The sequence below is a fragment of the Callospermophilus lateralis genome, chromosome 8 (genome assembly GCF_048772815.1).
Source record: "Callospermophilus lateralis isolate mCalLat2 chromosome 8, mCalLat2.hap1, whole genome shotgun sequence".
NCBI lineage: Eukaryota > Metazoa > Chordata > Mammalia > Rodentia > Sciuridae > Callospermophilus > Callospermophilus lateralis.
Genome location: NC_135312.1, coordinates 117,364,826 through 117,381,513, shown reverse-complemented (window position 1 = coordinate 117,381,513; position 16,688 = coordinate 117,364,826). Strand labels below are relative to the sequence as shown.

The following is a 16,688-nucleotide window of genomic DNA, read 5'->3' as shown; positions in this document are numbered from 1 at the left end:
GAGGTAACAGGGTCCCACGCCCCTAGGTTTACAGCCAACTTCTCATCTTGGAAAGTGGCATCCCTGTCCCTGTCCCACAGCCCTGCACCTGGCCGATTGCAATGTACAATTAAACAATGACTACAGGGTAAAGGAATGCCCAGGTAACACCTGTACAGAGTTCATTCCATTCCCCAGTGCGGTTTCACGTTCTTCAGTTATCTAGACACACAGGTGTCCCCCACCCAGCCCCCCAGGATAAATGCCAGAGAGGTCCTCCATCACAAGCTCCCCTTTTTTAGCTGGTGGACTCCTCGGCATCCCAGAGGTGGAGCTGGAAGACTGTGATTCTGTTCTTGATCTTGAATACAGTGTTGCTGATTTTGGTTCTATTCACCTGGTGCCCAGCTGTGGGCTGAGCATCTGTCAGTCTTGAAGTTCCTGGAAGACAGGTTTTCCTCTCACCTCAAATTAGTATATTTCCCTGACTTTGACCTTGGATGACAACCGTTCTGGAGACCAGGGATTCTATGATTTGGTGGATAATCCTGGGATTTACTCCACTAAGCCTCTCAACTTGATCTTGACCTTAACCTAATCATCTTGGGCTCATTCACTCCTTTGACTTTCTTTGCGTGTCCACAACCCCCTTTCCTTGCTACTTTACACTCTTTTATTCTAGGTCAATTCATCCTAACTTCCTTTCACCTTGAACTAAATGCTTCATCACAAATCCATCAGGCCAAGGCTAGAATTCCCACCTTCACAGCATCCACAGCTGTCCTAATGTCTCATTCCTCCAGGCCGGTGACAGAAACTATGCTTCAATAACTACGTCAGGAAATTCAAACATCACTTTAAAATTCTTCACCAGGAATGGTAAATAGAGATGCTAAGCCTTTTCTGCAACATAGAATTCTTGAAGAAGTTGCCAGATTACACTATAGAAGTCAACGGCGGGTCAAGACCTACACTTCCCTGGTGCAGGGATAGAAAAAGTAATATCAGACCAGAACTTTTTAAAAAAATTATCTTTGGAATCTTTGTTATGGAACTAGTTTTAAAATAAGGCCCATTTTTTTTCCTTTAATAACTGCATAAACAAACTTGGGTTTTTCTATTTTTGATTTTTAAAGAAAACTCAGCTCTGTAGTATATTGGCAAGGTTTAACCCCACATTCTCTCATTCATTCATTCATTCATTTATTCAGTGGTATTTATTAAGTGCTGACTGTACTAAGGGCTCTGGATGTAAAGACAAAAGAACAATCCTGTTCCGGAGAAGTTGAGAGTATTTGGTAAGAGATATTTAAAAACAAATGATTTTAACAGTCTGATAAACTGGCTATGACAGAAACTTCAGAAGGACAGGGGAGGTACTGACTCCATCAAAGGAAGGCATAAGAAGCTTTGTAGGACAAGTGTGAATTAACGCTACTTATATGCAGTACTTTAAAACCCTCTGAGAGGGAAAGAAGGCCCTCCCCATCATGAAGACTGACCTCTGACTCCGTGAGATTTTTGAGGGGTCCGAGTGAAGCAGACCAGGGAGGAAGGTGTAGGCTGTTTAAGAACTGCGTGGGCACAGGCACGACTGGGAGGCTGTGAGGAAGAATTTAGGGTGCCTGGGTGGAGAGCAGAGCTGGTGTTGGAGAGGAAGAGCAGAGAGGGGAATGAAGTAGGCAAGGATGCAGTGGATCAGGATCAGGAACACAGCCAAGTAATCCCAGTGAGGCAGCATGCGCCTCTTAGAGATGAGTCATTCCATATTGTGTCAGGCAGAATAATGGTCCCCAACATTACAAAGATGTTCACCTCCTCATCTCTGGAAGCTGAGAAATGCCACCTTGATGGCAAAGAGACTCTGAAGATTTCATTAAGGATTTTATGATCGGGAAATGATCCTGGATTGTCTAGGCCTGTCCAACATAACCACAAAAGTCTTTATGAGTGAAATGGGAGGTTGGGCCTGGGGGAGGAGGAGATGTGACCATGGCAGCACAGGGAGAAGTATGCATTTAATCTGTCCATGGGCTGAAGTAAATAGTCAAGCCCCTAGAACCTGAAATAGGCAAGCAGGCGAATTCTCTTCCAGAGCCTCCTCAAAGAAACCCAGCTTGCTGACACACTGGTTTCAGTCCAGCAATATCCACTTGGGACTTCTAACCTGTAGAGCTATGGGATACGACATCTGTGTTCTTTTAAACCAATAAACAAGTGATCATTTGTAGTAGCAGCTGTAGGAAACGAATACACACGGAATCCTGTTGGCTCCCTATTGGCCTTCCTATGTGTCTGGTGTAAATGAAAGGCCCCCGTTGAGGCTGACAAGGATGAACTTGTCACTCAAGTCAGACTTCGCAGAACCTGCCCCAGCACTGAAGCTGGGAGAAGGTGTTGCCTGTGGGGAGGGCCTGGGCAGCAGGTGGCAGGACTAGTCACTCAGGACGATTCCTGGGAGTGGCTCAGAACCTTGTAAAGGGGACAGGGAAGAGACTGAAAGAGGTGTCTGTTTGTAGGTTGAAACAAACCAGCACTGTGCTCACTGTTTTATGTTCAGTCACAGGATTCCTCTTAGTTTGAATTTCAAATAACTCAAGGGGAGGCTTCAGATTTTGTTTATTTTTTAATTTTTTTTTTCCTGTATGGTACTGGGGATTGAACCCAGGGACACTTAACCACTAAGCCACATCCCCAGATCTTTTTTGTATTTTATCTAGAGACAGGGTCCTTGCTAAGTTCCTTAGCTTTGCTAAGTTGCTAAGGCTGATTTTAAACTTGAGATCCTCCTGCCTCAGCCTCCTCAGCCACTGGAATTACAGGTGTGTGCCACCTTGTCTGGCCAGATTTTGTTTATTAAAGAAAAAAAAATACATCCAATAATTTTGAGAAAAACTGACCCCGTAGGATATGAAAATCTGCTAGGGAATAAGACAGTGGAGTTACAGAGTAAATGAATCAAAAAGTCACTACCTCATTGAAGATTTCCCCTTTGTTTCCGATCTGTTTTTCAACTCCAGAGTATTTTAATCAAATGATTTAGCTCGATAAGGGTTTTTCTTTACCCATAAATCAATGGGGAAACCAACAGTAGTGTCACCAGTAACATTATCTGGAAAAGTTTAATGATGTGACCTGAATCTTCTAGAGTGAGGATGGAGAAGAGAGTCCAGCTTCACGGTGCCCAGTTCCCCTTTCTAGACAGCGCAAGTGTGAGCATCAGCAGGCACCGGCAGGCCTTTGGATGGGATCTGTGCACAAAGCATGTGTGAGATGAAGCTACCCAGGTACTGAGGGGTACAGCCACATGAGGCCACCCTGAGATCCTGCCCCCCTATTTCAGTAGGCACAAGTCAAGTTGCTGATTCTGTTTCTAAAGCAACAACTTCAGAGCTCTCGGCCACTGTCAGTACTATAGGTGCTCTTTAAGTATGTTTTTGCTGAAGTTCCTCTGTGTATCTGACCCATGGTAACTCTTTATTCCTACAGATGAGCTAAGGGGAAACCAGGCCAGCGACTACCTTCTCATAGCTATGCTGAAACTGTCACTAGGACTGCCAGGCCCCTGGGAGGCATGTGCTCCTGGATACTTGCCAAAGGAATGGGGGATTCATCAGAGATACATTGTTAAATATTATGATCCCTTCCTAAAAAGTCTGACTGATCTTGATGTAAAAAACAATTATGTGAGAACAGAATAAATGCTTATTTTATCACTATTTCAAAGTGTTTCATATCATGATGCTCTCAAAATAAACACTGTACAAAACAGTGAAGGAGGAACACAGGCCAACTGCATTTTGGAGTTTCTTATTTCAATGACCTAAATCAGTAATTGCCTTTATACTGTTGTTTTCATATCTTCTTTTCAAAATAATGAAGCAGCACTTTCTAATGAAATCATTTCTATTAGCTCGGCTAGTTCAGCTTTTAAGAAACACTCTATAAAACAGTAAATCATTATTTTTTAATTAGCATCTAAAGTGCTCAGCAAACATCCTATTATTTGATCTTTAGTCCCCCATGTATTACAGAAAACTTTTACTCTCCTTTATTTAATCATTGTAATATTATAATTTTTATTATTATCTACATATATTAATTGCGCAAATTAATGGGATTTGGTGTGGTATTTCCATAAAAGCAAACAGCATGCACAATACTGTCACATCCAATCACTTATTCCTAATCTGTTGCTACCACTTTTCTACTTGCAGGTTGACCTTTACAATAAATAGCTCTTATCTCTCTGTGTCTAGTTTATTGCACTTATCATGATGCCCTCTAGGTTTCATTCATTTTGCTGAAAATGACTGGATTCCATTCTTCTTTATGACTGAATAATACTCCACTATGTATACTAACCACATTTTCCTTACCCACTCATCTTCTGATGGGCACTCAGGCTGATTCCCCATCTCTACTATAGTGACCACTATTGCAATAAACATGGGCATGCAGGTACCTCTTTACTACACTAATTTCACTTTTAAAAGTATATGCCCTGAAGTGGGTTTGCTGAATCATATGATAGACCTTTTTTTAAAAATTTAATTATTTAGCTAATTATTTTGGTGTTGGTGATCAAACCCAGAGCCTCGTGCAAGCCAGCTGCGCACTTTACCACTGATTTACACCATGCCAGGTAGATCTGGTTTTAGTTCTTTGAGGAACCTCCATACTGTTCTCCCTATAGCTGTACTAATTTACATTCCCACCAACAGCATATGAGTTCCCTTTTCTATGAATGTTTACAGGATATGCTTGTGTGTGTGTGTGTGTGTGTGTGTGTGTGTGTGTGTGTGTGTTTGCGCATGCGTGCTGTGCTGGGAGATCGAATCCAGGGCCTTGCACATGCTGGACAAGTGCTCTATTGCTGAGTTACATTTGTTTTTGACGACAGGTGTTCTATCTGGAGTGAGATGGTATCTCCTTGTAGTTTTGGTTTGCATTTCACTGATGGCTAATGATGCCATTAGTATTTCCTCTTTTGGGAAGGTCAACTCCAATCATTCGCTCATCTTTTTAAGTGCCTTTTACTTGTTTGTTTGTTTTGTGTGTGTGCAACTGCGGATCGAACCCAGGGCTTTGTGCATGCGAGGCAAGCACGCTACCAGCTGAGCTATATGCTGTATCTCCAGGCCTTACTTGGTTTTTGTTAAGCTTTTTGAATTCTTTATGTACCTCTGATGGGTGAAGAGTTGGCAAATATTTTCTCCTGCTCTCCAGGTTGTGTCTTCACACTTTGGGTTGTTTCCCTTGCTGTGCAGAAGCTTTTCTGTTTGATGTCATCCTGTCTGTCATTTTTTGCTTTTGTTGACTGTGCTTTTGGGGTCCTATCCAGAGAATCACTGCTTGTACCCGTGTCTTGAAGTATGTCCCTTGTTTTTCTTCTGGGAGTTTCAGGTCTTACTTTAAAGTCCTGGATCCATTCCGAGTTAATTTTTGGATACCCTGAGAGACAGGTGGAGTTTCGACTTTCTGCACATGAATATGTAGTTTTGCTCAGCACCATTTATCAAAGAGACTTTCTTTGCTCCAAGGTTGGTTTCTGGTGTCTTTGCTGAGAATCAGTTGGCTGCGTGTGGGTGGGTTCATGTCTGTCCCGTGGTCTGTCGCGTGGTCTGTGTGTCTGTTTTCAGGACAACACCATGCTGTTTCCTTACTGTGGCTCTGAGGTATGTCTGCAAGTCAGGGACTGTGACGCCTCCCACTTGGCTCCTTTTGCTCAGGATTGCTTTTGCTCTTCAGGGACTTCTGTGTTTGTAAATTTTAGGATTATTTTTTTTCTAGTTCAGTGAAGAAAGTCACCGGCCTTTTGACAGGGACTGCACCAGTCTGTAGTTCACCTTGGGTAGTATGGACATTTCATCCAGGTAATTCTGGGGCGTGTCTTTCCACCTTTTTGTGTCTTCTTCAATTTCTTTCATCGGTGTTTTGTAATTTTCATTGTAGAGAACTTTCATCTCCTTGGTGAAGTTTATTCCTAGAGTTTTTGCCTCTGTGTGTGTGTGTGTGTGTGTGTGGTGTGTGTACGTGTGCGCACAGGCACGCGCTAGCTCATGTAAATGGAACTTTCTTGAAGTCTTAGCAAATTTGTTACTGAGTTTGCACTGGATACAGAAAAAAGCTACTGGTGTTTGTTGATTTCGTATCCCTGCCACTATTGTGTTTTACAATTTGACAAATCAATAAAAATATTTTTAAATTGTTAAAATAGGGTTAACCTTTAAAGGCATGTCATTGGTCCAGAAAAACCATCACCCTAAACTAATGATATTAAATATTAAATAAACTCACTACTTCAGAGTGACACAGAGGACATGTTTATTGGAATGGTTTTCTGTACCTTCTGGAGGTGAGACAAGAGGGCTGCCCAGTAACATAAACTGCTTTCCCTCCCCTCCACAGTCACGTTTCATTGTGAAGAAAGGGAAAGACTGCACACAGCAGATCCTTAGGCACTAGATTTTCAAATGAAAAGAAGATCAAGTTATATTCCTTCGTGGACATAACTATGAATTTATAATAAATAAATTCAATGGTGACAACTTTGAGGAATCAGTCTGATCCATGACACACACACGTCCTTCAGACAGCAGGCAGGCATTCCACCTAGAGTGACTGGTGGCTGCTTTCTAAGTGGCTGTGTACAGCAAACCCAGGATGATTCGTTTTCAGTGGCTGGTTCTCTTTTCTTTAGGTAAAGACAAATGATCCATAAGAGAACGTCCACCTTATACATTAATTGATTTCTTTTAAAAAGTTTAAGATTTTAATTAATTAAATTAATTAATTAATTAATTTAGAGAGAGAGAGAGAGAGAGAGAGAGTGTGTGTGTGTGTGTGTGTGTGTGTGTGTGTGTGTGTGTTGGCTCCTGTATTTTCAAAGTAACCATATTGAAAAGTTTTCAATTTCAAAATAAGGCTTTTATTTTGTTCTGAGACACATGAAAAGCTACTATTTGTCAATCTGCTATTAAACACCAATAGTTGTTTTCATTTTAAATGGATGGATCGCTTAAAAGGAGTAATAAAAAAAAAATAAGGGTGTCAGAAAACCTGCTACGATTTATGTCTAGGTGGAATTTCCTACCATTTGACTGCAGTTTGTTTTGTCTATTACCCTCTGACTGCTACACTCCTAGTTCCTTTCTAAGAACTGGATCACAGGTTTCTTTAAGGTCATCATGCTGCCACCAGCCCACTTGAGGACAGGCCAAGGAGGCAAAGCAGCCATTTCTATGGACACTGTGGAGGACTCAACCCAATCAGAAGATCTGTCCCCACAGTGACCAACTGATTAAGTGGGACCCTCTCTTGGCAATTTGGCACGTAGGATCTTAGGTGACAATCTGGCCGAGATGGGCAGAGAGAAGCATTTTGCAGAAATGCACAGTGAAAGCCATGTGTCAGCAGAAGCCACAGGGTAGGTGGAGAGAGGTGGGTGGGGGGTGAAACAATAGAAAGAAGTGGGTTAAAATAAAAAAAAAGATAAATTAAAAAGAAAAGCCCTAGAAATTAAAAGCCTCTTACATCCTGAATGACATCCCAGTTCTTCATGAGGACTAACTATCCGATTCTTAGTATTCTCAGAATAGAACTCCAACATCTGAGGTAGCAGGATAGGGGGTGACAATAATGTGAGGTGCCCTGAACAACAGCAAAGCAAAAACACCCCCCACCACTATGGGAATAGTTAGGAAACAGGTGTAGGTCCCCGAGGCTATCAGCTAGTGGGTGGGAGGGGCGCTGGGGGACGGGACCACAGAGAACTGTGCATCTGAGGATGACACTTAGAAATAGGACAGCTGTGGTTGTACGCCTCTTGGGACCACCAGGGACACATAACAAGGTTTCCTAGATAAGATTCCCTGGGTTCTTATAGCAGATTGGGATGGCAACCACCACCAAAAAAGACTGCAAGTGAGAAAGTTAAAGGAAAAATGGAAGTCCTAACAGAGGGCATCTATATGCCCAAGCAGAGACTTCTAACATCTCTGGGTTTCGTACTTTAAAAGACTCACAGAAAAGCAGCCTACTCGGATCATCTCTCCAAGGTGTGCGTGCACACAAATGTGCATATTTCTGGAGAGGGATGACTTCTCTATCCAATGCCTGTATTGCTGCTGTTCTAAGATGTCACCACTCAAGATGATGGTGGTGATGACTGTGATGATGATGATGATAAAGTAATAAAGCTCTGAAGAAAATAAATAGAACTATATACAGCGTTTGCAAATCATCATCACGGAAGTTAAAATTTGAAAGAAAAAAGTCTTAAAATTGAAGAGATATAGAAAATCTTTTTGAGGACAATCCCAAACTTTCCTCTAGCAACTTCTGTAAGGTAAAAATATCAGTTAATTCATCAGTTATATTACTACAACAGCTTATATGGCTTCACTTATACCTAAGGATTACCAAGACTTACTTTCCACAATGATTTATAAAAATGTGTTATTTCCTCCTTGAGTTTACTGTTCAGAAGTCCCATTGAAATTTTTATCGTCTATAAGCAAGAGGAATGAAAAGAAATAAAAAAAAATCTGAGGAATGGCATCTCTTTACAAAACTCAGCATCCTTGGGCTTTCTAAACTTCTGCAACAACTGAATATCCTGCCTCAGGAGACCCTTAAAGATAGAAACTGTGTTTTCCTTATTGAATTTCAAATATTAAAGCTACTCTCTCAGTAGCATGGATCCTGTGATTTCTCTCATCAGACTGACACTGTGTGACTTTTGTAGGTGACCAAGTCAACCAGTTACAGCAAGATGCTGCCAGGAAAAGCCAATTTTTCTCAAATGAAAAGCTCTCTCCTCTCCCTCCTGCGCTCTCTCTCTCTCTCTCTCTCTGTCTGGGTTTAGTGGTCAGTCATAATTCTGTCATTCCTTTGTCTCTGGGTCTTTTGTTTACCAGCTCACTTCTCCACTTTAGTTTTTAAAGGATTTCACCATAGGCGATTCACCAGTCTCTTCTTCCCCACCCTCCTTCCCGTTCAGGAAGAAATCCCTTGGGAATCTGCATGTCGAATTCGTTCCCTCTTGTGTTCAGAAGTACCACGAGTTGGTCTTTTGATTCCTTTCTTCTTGGTTCAAAACTGGGAACTCCATTTAAGTTTTATTATAAAACATGTTGATATTACTAATAGACGTGGAAAGAAAGGAGAAAAGCACGTTCGTAATCCTACCACACTAACAGACCCTTTTGGTATTCCATTTCCTCCTAGTCTCTTGACTTATGCAAATCTTTTTCACAAATAGTTGTAAGCACAGAATAAGTAACGCCGATAGTTCTGCATAATAGTTTCTCATTATTATTTTTTGGGAAAGTGTTCCATGTGGTTATAAATTTCACAGCCCCAATTTTATTGGCCGATTAATATTGCATTATGCAGATGAATTTTAATTTAAATATTTTCACTGGCTTCGGTTCCACCCTTTCAGTGATGCATACACGTAGTATCCTTCTCTGAACTTTCCCAACCTTAGCATCATGTTTCCCCTCCTTTTTCATCTAGGTGTTTTCTTTCCATCCCTCCAAAGGCAACCAGGATGCCAGCGGTTCTAACGCTTCCTGTGTCTGAGATCCCTCTCCTCACATGACATGTACCATTCCCATCACAGGGAAAGGTAGACTGGGTATGGCCACCTGGAACAGGTCCTGCTAAATTGAGTAAAAGTGATTTCTGAGACTAAGGAAAGCTGCAGGTTATGTGTTGGAAGTAATCTGGAACCAGAATTAGGAGCTGGTTTTAGAGATACACTGTGGCTTTGAAGTCTATTTTTAAGATTTATTTCTTTTAAAAAATTTTATGTTTAGCTCTCCAAGGTTGGTTTTCTCTCAAGTCTACAGTTTTAAAGCTACAGGAAACAAGATTTTAATATTTTAGAGTCTTCATTAAAGGAATGTGCGAGTAGGCTTCTCAGCATATTGACTGGAAGATACAATAACCTGAGGAGTAGTTAAGAAAAGAGGAATGAAGATGGAGCTGGGAGCCTTCTGTTGCGTTTTTCAGGTCTCTGGTGATATCATCATGGATTCCAAGTTCCTCATCTGTGAAATGGGAGGGATGGAAGAGAAAGGCCTCTAAGGTCCCCTCCTGCTCTGTGGCCAGAGTGCAATCAAAGCTACAAACACCATGAAGGGCCCATTCTTGGTCCAAGGGCCAGTGAGCTTTGGTACTGGGCTCCATCCACCTTAGGAGAAACTAAAAGACAGGAACAGATCACTCTTTTCAGAATCCTGGCCTGTAAAAGTGGAGTGATTCATTCCTTTGGGGCAGGCTATAGAAAGCAGCAAATTTTCCTGTAGATAGCATCGTGACTCTCTCAAATCTACTCACAGGGGCTAGAGCTAGAATGGCAGGCTCAGCTTGGGGGCCAAAGAGCTGTTATTTTCCTTTCAATTTCTCTGTTGACATTCCCACATCTTCTGCTGTACTTCCCTTTGCATGCAGCCTAAAGCCCAGCAGGATTTTAAAGAAAAAGAAAAGTACTTGCAGGCAGGAGGGAGGCAGTGGGTCTGGAGGGAAGGGGGAGAGGCACATTTCACAGCCTTAATTTTTGAGAAATACAACTCTACGCATTTGCCCGCCTGCCTTCGTTTCTTCCTCCCTTCCATTTTCTGAGGCAGAGGAGAATTTGGGGACATGGTTAGAATCGCCTACAAATCAACAGAGGAAACAGGAAAAAAAAAAAAAAATGACTCCAAAGTGTTTTGGATTTCGTTCCCAGGGTCATGACCCCTCACTAGAGAAGAATCTTCCAGGTAGTGGTGTGCTAGGTCGCCATCAGTCTCATCTCCCAAGAGTGAAGAAGATGTTGGTTAAAAAGACTGGACAAGCCCTGCTTTGCTGGGAAACCGGGTGAGATCAGAACACATCTAAAAAGGTTTTAAATCTAATTCACATTTTTAACTTTGGAAATCACTTTACATTAAAGGTTAAGCATCACATTATCTTTTTTTTTAAAAAAAAATAATAAAATTACTTGCGTTTCTTTTCCTGAAATTGAAAACTTAAACTTAAAATTTCTTTCAAGCCTTTCAAAGAAATTATAAAAGAAAAAGAAATTACAGCATGTTGCCACAACTGCACAATTAAAGTTAATTATTGAATCCCTGAACCACAAGTGCTTAAGCCATAACTTGAACCTAAGGAAAATATAACTTTTGCAAATATCAGTTTCCACTCTGCCCAATATTGACTCACTGCTTTCAGTGACCTCAAGATTCAAAGGGAACTCTCTCGAGCAAAATCTTTTGCCGAAAACCACAAAACCCACCCTGTGTATATAGGAGCCAACAACAAATTACATGAGTTTTCTAACACGGACTGTGCCAAACCTCACCCACAGGTAATTGTAGACACAAGGAAAGCACCTGCGTGCCCCAGCTCCATCCCCAGATGGTGGTGCCAGAAACAGAGATCCGAGTGGAACTGCTACCCCCTGGCTGTGTGGTCTAGGGGCCAGATCTTTAGCCTCTCTGTGCCTCCATTATCTCACTTATAAAATGGACATATTAACAGTGATGGCATGAGGCTCAAATGGGAGGACACATAAAAAAGGCTTAACAAAGTGCTGTTGGGGCTCAGAAAATATACCCCAAGGTGCAGCAGCTTAACATGCTGAGTTCTCTGACCTGACAAGTCAGGTGTCTGTGACCCTCTCTTACCTGCCTGTTTCTCATTCCTCCTTCTCCCCCAAAGTGCAGGAAGGGGCTTCTCTGGAAATTCCCCCATCTACCGGAAGACCAGATCCACCGAGGGTGGGGGGGAATGCCTTCTACTTCTCTGTGGCACTTCATCAACCAAGGAAGAGTCAACTCACATCACAGAGGAGACTGACAGTCACCACCCACCCAGAATCCAGGTAAACTTCGCCCTTGGCCACTGTCTGTCCTTCAGACCTTTTATCTCCCCTAGAATCATTCCACTTCCTATGGAATTTCCTCCACCTCGCTCTTCCCTTTCCCTGTGAACATCGCATACCTTCATCCTTTGTGGGACTCCCGTGCATCTGCATGTTGATGAACTCCTATGCTCTTTTCTACTATTCTGTCTGTGGTCATTTTGTTTTATAGACTCAAATGATCAGGGGATTGAAAGTTCCCTTCACCCCTTCAGTGCTTAGAACACAGCAAGCCCTAAAAAATAGCATCCATTTGTTCACTGATGCAACAAATAGCTATTGAATGCCAATGGGTCAGGCACTGTTCCAGTCACTGGGGGCAGCAATGAAAAAACGACACAAAATTTTTCCATTGATGGAATTTATATCCCAGCAGAAAAATAATATCTAACACTTAAATAGTACTTGTCATTCATTACGGCTTAACCAATGGGTTGCAATGCCTCCTCAGGACATTTGGCAATTTTAAAGATGTTTTTAGTTGTCACTACCAGCAGAGAATGGATTGCCACTGGCATCAAGTAGACAGACATCAGGGACACTAATGGGACAGATTGGCCACCATGCAGAGGGGAGTTGAAGAGGCTGAGAAACCCTGTTCTAAAGGTTAATGACTCAATTAAACAACCCCATGAGGGAAGAGTTATAAATAGAGTTCTTTTCTTACAATTTACAGTAGGTAACTAAATGTTACAAAGTATAAAATACTATGCATATATTAATATTGACGGTAATAAAAAGTATACAGATTCTTTAAAACGTATCTTCCTAGTATGTACTTAAAAAAAAAAAATCAGGCCAAGCACTGTGGTGCACACCTGTTATCTCAACAGTTCAGGACCCTGAGGCAGGAAGATCTCAAGTTCAAAGCCAGTCTCAGCAACTTTAGCAAAGCCCTGAGCAACTTAGCAAGACCCTGTCGAAAATTAAAATTAATTAATTAATTAAAAAATTGGGCTGGGGATGTGACTCAGTGGTTGAGTGCCCCTAGACTGGGTCCACTTTACAACCAATGGCCGTACCCTTGTACCATCCAGATTTTCAGGTGTTGCTAATCTTTCTTGATCCTCACTATGGAAGGTGATCTCTTGCATCACACCTGTGATGATTCTGATAGCAGAACTAGAGAACTCTGTGGTACACCTGAAACACCAGACCAAGAACCTGCCAGATTCAGGAACAAGTTTCATGATCTTCCTGCCTGTGCCGTCTCTGGCAAGTCACTTAACTTCCCCGTGCACCTGAGGCTTACCTTCACCAAAACGGGGGCCGCTGGGGTAAAATGAGACAGTGTGTGAAAGCAGATCGAAGCTGCAAAGAATACCTGCCTCAGCCTAAACACGCAGCATTCAAAATATACCACCAGCACCTTCACTGCCCCCACAGCTGCTATGGTTTGGGTAAGTGTCCCCAAAGGTCCATGCCCTAAAGGCTTGGTCCCAGCCCTTGGCACTACTGGGAATTAGTGGAACCTTTAAGAGAAGGGCCTAATTGAAGGTTTCAGTCACAGAGGCTGAGCTCTTGAGGGGATATCGGGACCCCAACCCCTTCCTATGCCTCTCTGGTGTCTTGACCATGAGATGAAGAGTTTCTCCATATGAAACCACCATAATGTACTGCCTTGCCACAGGCCCAAAACCAACAGTCAATTAATCGTGAACTGAAATGTTTAAAACTGTGAGCCTGACATTTAGTAGATAAACCTTTCCTCTTTATAAGTTGATTATCTCAGGTATTTGCAACGATGTTGGAAAGATGACTACAAAACCATCTCCAGGTAATATGCACTGAGTGATCACTTTCTTTTCATGGTACATTTGTTCATTTACTCCTTTCCACAGACCAAGAGATAGGTATGCTGATCCCTGCAGGTTGATGATCAGGGAACCAAGGCACTGGCAAGGCGTGACCTGCCTGAAGTTACAGATAAGTGAATGGCAGAACGAGGGTCCACATCTACACAGTCTGGTTCCAGAACATGCCCTCTTAACCAGTGTGGGTCTTTCTCTGAGACAGAAAGACACTTGAGACATGCTCTCACACCAGCTGCCTTCCCTGGCCAAGGTCACTTCCTCTTGACCTTACAGAGTTGCCCTGTTCCATGGGCAGTCACATTCAATGGCTACCCACAGCCATCCATCCAGCTGATTCACTTCTCAAAGCAAAGAAGAATAAAGTCTCACTTTATTCATTTTTTGATTTATTTCTTTCCAAATTAATATGTGTATGCAACACAGGAATCCAACACAACATTTGGAGACACAGAAGGATATACAGTGATAATCAGTTCTCCTTCCCATCTTTGCCTTCCAGCTACCCAAGTCCTTTCCATGGAGACAAGTGGAAATTATTATTACCAGACAAGTACCATTACTAGTTTCTTGCATAGGATTCTAGAAATGTTCTATACAATATGTTTTCTCTAAAATAGATGTGTGGCTTGTAGCATATGAAATGAATATTTTGCAACCTGATTTTTAATTGCTAAACAATAGTTTGGCTTAGTCCATCTAAGTATATATAGATTTCTCTTTATTTTTGTTAATGTTAGGAGTAATATAAAATTTACTTAATCAGTCCTGCATAGATGAATATTTAATGAATTTCTTATCATCAACAATGCTACAATGTATATTTTACACATGTAATGTTTCTTACATTGCAAGAATATACTTGGATGAATTCCCAAAAGTGGAACTGTTGAGTCAAAGGGTATGTGCCTTTTAACATTTTATTGAAATAGCTAAATTGCTCTCCATTGGGATTATACCAATTTATACTCCTACCTAAAATGCATGAGATCACCACTGGGCTTGACTTTATTTCTATATTCTAATAAAATAATGTCATAAAAATGTTTTACCTTTGCCAGTTGGTAAAAACAATAAAAATCTCATGACATTTAAAATTTCTCTTAGTATGATTAGATTTAGGATCTTTTCATGTGTTTCAAGGACCAGATGTACATCTTTCATCTGTGAATTTTCTGTTCATAACGTTTACCCATTTTTCTAATGAGTTGGGTTTTTATGGAGCCATAGGAATTCTATATTAACTCTTTTTTTAAAAATAATTTTTTAGTTGTAGATGGATACAATATTTTTATTTTATTTATTTTTATGTGGTGCTGAGATCGAACCTAGTGCTTTAAGTGCTCTATTACTGAGCCACAACCCCAGCCCCAGGAGACATTAAATCTTTGCCTATAAGTTGCAAGTATTTTTCTCCAGTTTCTTATTGTTTATCACTGCAACAATATTAGATTTGTAAATAGTAATGTTTTTCAGGTTTTTGCTTTTATATCTTCTGGTTTTATTTTATACTTGCAAAAGTTTTTTTATACTTAGCATTAAAAAATACATTTTTAATACTTCTATGGTTGTTTTTCAAAGTTTATCTTAAAGTGCAAGAATTTATTTTTGTGTACAATAAGAGTTTGGATTAAACACTCTCATTTCAGATGATTATACAGTTGTCACAATACTTTTTATTGATTAATCTATTCTTGCCTCACTGATTTGAAATGCTGGCTTTCTTACATACAAAATTCCCATATTAACTGGATCTATTTCTTTCTGTTAATCTTAAAACATATATCAAAGAACATTTTAATTACTATAGCTGTGTAATATATTTCCCTGTCTGGTAAGGCTAGTTCCCTGCATTGTTTATCTTTTCCAGAATTTTCCTGATTGTTATTTAGGAATTTAAAATCCTCAATTAATGTTTTGCTTAGGAAATTAATTATTAAATTAGTTTAGGGCAAACATATCTTTACAATGTTGATTCTTCCTATCTATGAACATTGTACTCTTTTACCCTCTCCCCCTGATTTGGTGAGCTTCTATAACATTTTTAAGTTTTTCCTTCTTATAGGTTACCCTTGGAGTTAGAAATGTGTTACTATCCATTTAATGTTATCGTGTATAGGTCTTATTTCTAAATAGACATGGCAATAAAAACCATTGGCTGTGGTGTTTTACTAAAGAAGTTATTCCTTTTTATGTCTTTGTGTTTGTTAAACACCTACTTCTTGAAAGAATTTCACTCTCAAAAAATTCGGTAGGATTATGCTTCACAATGTGTCTTCACAATGTATCTCCTTTTAATTCCATCCTAAAATGTTTTGGCATGAAAATAGAACTTATTAGATTTTTAGAAAACCTTCGCTCCATGTTAGCTCCATCTTCAATTTTGAGAGTACACAGATCCTAGTGGTGTTATATTACACGTTAACAACTTTTATAAAACTAAAACCACAAGACTTACCTCCTAGATTCATCCCAGCTTGAAGACATTTCTGAAGCCTGCAGGCAGGACAGTTCTTTCGTCGAATCTTATCAATGATGCAGTCATTCCTTCCAGCACATAAATAGTTGTGTTGCCCTGATTTAATAATAGAAAACAATGGTTAGAATAAAAACTATGACTAGTATAAAATACTGATGTGTGGCATCAGAATGTGAAATTTCCCTTTTCCTACCTTGAAATCTCTTCATCAAAACAGTAGAAGGCAAATATGATTTATGGATAACATGGTCAGCTTAATGCTACTGAGATTTTGGTACACACGTGATAATACTACATGTACTTCCAGGAAGGCTTTGTGCAAGAGCAACCTTCCCCCACCGGCTGAATTTTACTGATGGAGTCAGGCAATGCTCAATTTCCCTCAGACATCACACCCACACTGATCTGAAAGCCCTGGCCCTACCACAGCTCTTTAAGCTAAGATGCTTGCCCACCACTGACACACGCGATCTCACTGGGAAGACTTTTAAATTGCACCATGGAA

At 40.6% G+C, this 16,688-nt stretch overlaps 1 protein-coding gene across 3 annotated transcripts in view; it reads right to left on the bottom strand.

The window, feature by feature from the left end:
• Positions 1 to 16,688, bottom strand: part of Nr3c2 (nuclear receptor subfamily 3 group C member 2) — a 325,266-nt gene that overhangs the window by 77,764 nt on the left and 230,814 nt on the right. For all 3 annotated transcript variants that reach the window (XM_076864297.2, XM_076864296.2, XM_076864298.2), the window contains exon 4: positions 16,163 to 16,279. In XM_076864297.2, the coding sequence (XP_076720412.2) occupies positions 16,163 to 16,279 (117 nt within the window). The remainder of the gene's footprint in view (positions 1 to 16,162; positions 16,280 to 16,688) is intronic.